Genomic DNA, 5,603 nt, shown 5'->3' with positions numbered 1-5,603 from the left:
TCTTTACTAACTGATAAAAGACTATTTATTAGGTGCACTGAAAGGAATAATATTAATATACATCATCTGTGCACGAGGTAGGGCCTTAAGAACATCAGCCAATCGTTTACGCGATCATCGCGTAAACGATTGGCCCTCTGGCTTGTCAATCACTGCCCTGACGTTCCTTGTGAGAGACTTGTGCGGCTGCGCGCTCCAGTAACTTTCCACACTCCACAGGCGCCGCATGCAATGTTTTTGTCAGGAGACAGGAGTAACAACTGCAGATTATGAGTTACCTGCGGTGAGTCCGACATAATGAATCCACTAACACTACACAGCGAATGCAGGTGGTAAACACTCGTATTCTAATACTCGTGCACGAGTTTTGGGAGGCGTTCCCTCGAAATGAGCTGTGAAGGAGGGGGGCTGTTCTTACGCATGCGCTCATTTCAAAAACTCACTAACGGTCTTCGGTTTCTCAGTCGTCGAAAACATCCTCTGTATTACCTTTAATACAGAGAAACTATAAACTTAACCATCATTTTACATATTTTGTGTTAATAGCTAACAGTCAGCTGGGGCTGATATTTTAACACAGAACATGACAAAACCCAATAAAACCCATACCTGGGACAAACAGCATTCTTCAGAATGCAGTGCATCAATGTCGAATGAGAAGTCTTAAATGAAATAGGCCTACTAAGTGAAAATATACTAAAAATTAAGCATAAATGTGTACATAAACCTGGCTACTGATTTGGCACTTTGCCCATCTTGTTTGTATTTATGTATTGACTTATTCGTTATTACTTTTTTTAGCCAAATAATCTGGGAATTCAACATTCGAAATAAATCATATAGTGCTCTTGACTTGAAGCGCCATAGTATTGTAACTACTACAAACGAGAGCTATAAACCTGACAATTAAAAAAAAAATGATGCATAATTTTTTGTATATTTTTCACTTTTTAACATAGGCCTACTCCTCAACGTGCATGCAGGGTAAATGAAACATTTAGGTTACATCAATGAAATGATTGAAGTCCACGGCCACACCCCCGTGCACACATTTTAGATGGTCGCCACTCGCATAAAACACTGAAAGTGGTCACACTTGCTCAACAAAGAGGAGTCATCACGATCACATTAGCCCCACATACGTCTCAAAATGCAGCTTCTTGATCGAACATTTTCAGTAGTTTAAAGTTTTACTACAACAGGGCAGCAGATAGTTGGATGGGGTTAAACACCGGCAAAAGGATTTCTATCTAGATGGCTGGACTGTTTGCACAGGTTTACTATAATCTGTAAATGTGGAGGAGGAAGTTAAAGAGTCCTGAACGTGTGGCTTTTGGCCCTTCAATCGAGAGATATTTACAGTCCAGGACTTTGCCGCAGCAGAGATTACAGATGAGCCTCCCCTGACTGCCAGACAGAGGAATATTGTTCTCTACAATATAAGACCACATTGAACTACTGTAATGGATATGCCACAAGTATTGTTCTCAGTTTGAAACTGTTGTAGGAAATATTGCCCCATCCTTGTGTGATGTAAAAAAATTCTCTCAATACAGTAATCTCCAGGTCAGATATTTTAACTACTAGAGATCAACCATATGTGTGACATGAAAATACTCCCACCTTTACAGATACTCCAACTCACCCATTGACCACATCATGGCCTGTGTGAGTCCTAATGCCCCAATAAAGCCTGAGAGTCAATGTTCAGTGTTCAGAAATTGTATGTGTGTGTGTGTGTGTGTGTGTGTGTTCAGCTCTGTGTTTTTCAGAATGTGTTTCTTCAACCGTTTGCCCTCATGGTTTTGAAACGAGGTTGGATGTACAAACTGTTCAAGTACATAGAAAAATATACAGGTTTGGAATGGTAAAAGATAACAGAATTTTCATTTTTGAGTAAAATGTGCTTTTAATCACTAGAAAACAATTACAAAAATCAGGGTGGTAAAATGTGTTTAGACGTGTCAAATTGTTGTGCAGAGTTACATGACTTGACTAAAATAAAATACAGATGACCACATTTGATACAACATTGTTACCTTTTTGGTAATTGTTACCAAACTGTTACCCTGATCACAGCACAAAGCATTATTTTTTAAAGAAATTATTTTTTTTCAGAGTTAATCATATTCACTATTGCACATCTCAGGTCACTTCTTTCTTGAAAGCTTTCCAGCTTGTACACAGTGTCACACCAGAGATTGTTCTTATTTGTTTTCTCCTTGATCTCCTTGACTTTAAACGTTTCATATGGAGGAATCAGCACCTCTTGCATTTTAGGATGCTGAGAATATTCTGTCAGATCAGCACCAAAACAAGTGTAGATTTCAAAACAGGACTTATCTCCAAAACCACTTATTACTTGTTGATCAAAAGAGGAGGATGCAAATGAGCCAAAACGAACCTCTGTGTTTAAAACATTCTCTTTCACATATGTCGAATGTGTACGACGATAAGTTGTCACACATTCATTCTGTATTTTCTTCAGCTTTCGTATTGCTCTTGTTAAGAAAAAGTGAAGTGTATACCATTCGTAAGTCTTGGCTTTGTATTTTTGTTTACCACTACGAACAGCCTCATTGAAATCTTTATATATATATTGTTATTTTTATCAGTCCATATATGAATGGCCTTTAATTCATGCTTTGTCAAGTCAATTTCTGCTACCTGCTGCTTACTTCCTGATGCCTGCTGCTTACTTCCTGCTGCATTCTGCTTACTTCCTGATGCCTGCTGCTTACTTCCTGCTGCATTCTGCTTACTTCCTGCTGCATTCTGCTTACTTCCTGATGCCTGCTGCTTACTTCCTGATGCCTGCTGCTTACTTCCTGCTGCATTCTGCTTACTTCCTGCTGCATTCTGCTTACTTCCTGATGCCTGCTGCTTACTTCCTGATGCCTTCTGCTCACTTCCTGCTGCATCATTTTGCCAAACCTTCTTAAATTTAGGATTATTTTCATTCAGCAAATGTAGATTCCCCACCATTTCCTTTTCACAATCCATAAAATCATCATCAACAGAATTCAGTTGCATATCCAATGGAAATGGTTCATCAGCAGCAGCTCTATGATCCTGTAACAAGAGGAATCATAATGATCCCATCATTCTTGTCTGTAATATTCATACCTAGATTACAAGCTTACCTTTACTAGAGCAGCTGAAATGAGAAGAAGAGCTTCAAAGATCAGCAGCATCTTGATTCAGTCGAATCCCTCAGATGATCCAGTAGATCTAGAGAAAGACAACAAGAAACAGAACAGGGTTTTACTAATACAAAATCAGTGGCTTTTATAGGAATATATACATACATGGATGTGCACAATAAAACTGTTCACCAACTGCTTACATGTTACAATATCAAGTTATGTTATTTTGCTAAATTGTGTCAAATATGCAATTACAACTGTTACTTGCACTGCTACATTGACCTTTTACTTTACCCGCCCCAAATACCTGAAAATATGGTCTTTTCTGATTGTTTCGTAGTATTTCAGGAGCAATAACGAGAGGATCAGAAAAGGCAGCTGCTCACAGCCAGATGACAAGGTCGATCTTCAAACCAAAAGATAGAGAAGTTAGCATTTTTATATTGAACATAATCTGTGTGCGTGTGTCACGTGTGTGTGATAAGATGACCAAATGACCCATGATTACAGGAGTCAGTACAATCTCATTTTTCTCGCGCTGTGAGAAGGTAACTGCAGTAAGGAACTGCTGAAAATAAAGAGAAATGTTTTTAAATGAAAAGAATCAATAGAAAGTCACCCCCTTCTCCATTTTGGATTCAAATTCACACATATGATGCACCCAAAGCCCTTTGACTACAGATTCCTTGAAATGGCACAGTAACACTTCACTCATCAGGCCTCAGAGAGGGACAATGATGAAGAATAAAGTGAAGTGTGTAATTCTGCAGTCTGTTATTCAGTATATGTGAGACTGCACTAATGACACAATTTTTCTCAAAGTGTTTATTGTGCACAAAATGACCAGTTGGAGACCAGAAGAAGACTACATACTCAGTCAACATTAACAATAACAAACTTTCGAACTTGCAGAATATCAGGTTAGAAAAAAAGGTTTTGGGAAATAACGCATATTTTGTTTTAATATTGATACCTTTAAAATAGATGTTGTTTCTCATCTCAGTATTCAAAAGTAACTGGAAATGTTTTGAAAAGGTCTTTATGGTCCTCCAGATACAGATTAAAGGCTCTGAAAAAAGCAAATGCAATGATTGTGGTTCAAAGGCTGTATAAGATAAGGATGTTCGTTAAGGTTAATTTGAATCATGAACCTCTTATCTCACACTTCTAGGAAAACGAAGTGACCTCAACTGTGCAGTCCCATACACTGCATAATGCATTATTAGTTTTATTTCATTTTAAAATCTGAACTTCTTCCAACTTGTGATTATTTTATTCTTCAAAATATCTTCTTTTGTGTTGAGCAGAAGAGAGAAATTCATACAGGTTTGAAAGAAATTGAGAGTGAGTAAATGATGACAGAATTTTTATTTTGGGGTACTATCCCTTGATACTAGACCCTGCACTCTATATTTTTACCTTTGTTATATGTAGGTGTATTTATGTATTTGCCTGCCCTCTAGGGGCAGGAAAAGCGTGATTTACATTTGTCCTAATTCAGCAGATCCCTTACACCTGTGGACTATTATCCCATGCTTAAAGGAAGCCAAGTTGCCACACTTCAGCGGCGGAACTTGAGTGGCCGTCCCGAGATGGAGCTGCGCTCTCTTTTTTATGTAGCCCTTTATTTTCCTGTCTAATTTTTCCCATTCGTTGTTATATTTTGTCTAGTGATGTCCAAATGAAGCAATGAACCAGTATTGAACCACTTCATCAATTGTTTTGAAAATGGGTTCATTCATTCAATGCTTCGTTTCAGTGACATCTAGTGGCGAAATTGTAGATAGCAAAATGATGTCTGGTTTGTGTGAATGATGTAAATAAAATTTGATTAATTGGTTGATTCTGTTAACCTAGGCTATGTAGTGTCATTTTGGGTGTCTATATAGTCATATTACACGCCAAAAAATGCTGCTGAAGCGTGCGCGCAGCAAAGTCTCGCGTCACGAAGCCTCTCGCGATGCGAAGCAGTAGGCTTGTTTGAGATGCGCCTCGCCTGAAACTCAGCCGAGAGTAGGCGGCTGCAGTGAGGGGAGGAGTGAAAAAAGTGCAGGACAGACGGACAGTTCTCTGTTCTCGTAGTGGATCACACACCTACGAGACCAAAGGCGGATATCGCGGGATTCACACTCGTGCGCTGTGTTGCTGATAAACTGGATGTAATTTAAGTTCTCTTGCTTTTATATGAAAATAAACATAATGAACAATACACCCAAAGAACTTATTTATTTCCATTCGAAAGCTGTGTGTATCAATCATTTTTACTTTAATTATAGACATGTTTATATATATATATTTTATAAATGACAACAATCACATAACCCATAGAGAGATCGCTGTCAGAGACTTTAGGGAATATTTGCACATTATTTTTACATTATTTTTTAGGATCAATACATCACGGTTGTTTAAACCAATAAGCATTAAGCTGTGTCATCATCAAGTCGTTTCCCATCG

General features: G+C 38.2%; 1 protein-coding gene across 1 annotated transcript; it reads right to left on the bottom strand.

Moving 5' to 3' along the window:
• Positions 1–1,728: 1,728 nt before the first annotated feature.
• LOC127510239 (ecto-ADP-ribosyltransferase 5-like) lies at positions 1,729–2,593 on the bottom strand (the record flags this gene model as incomplete). The annotated part of the gene is made up of 1 exon (XM_051889814.1): positions 1,729–2,593. A coding segment is annotated over one exon (489 nt), but the record flags the coding sequence as incomplete, so codon positions are not given.
• Between the last annotated feature and the right edge of the window lie 3,010 nt (positions 2,594–5,603).

This window comes from Ctenopharyngodon idella, chromosome 3 (genome assembly GCF_019924925.1).
Source record: "Ctenopharyngodon idella isolate HZGC_01 chromosome 3, HZGC01, whole genome shotgun sequence".
NCBI lineage: Eukaryota > Metazoa > Chordata > Actinopteri > Cypriniformes > Xenocyprididae > Ctenopharyngodon > Ctenopharyngodon idella.
This window is presented reverse-complemented; position numbering and strand designations above follow the sequence as displayed.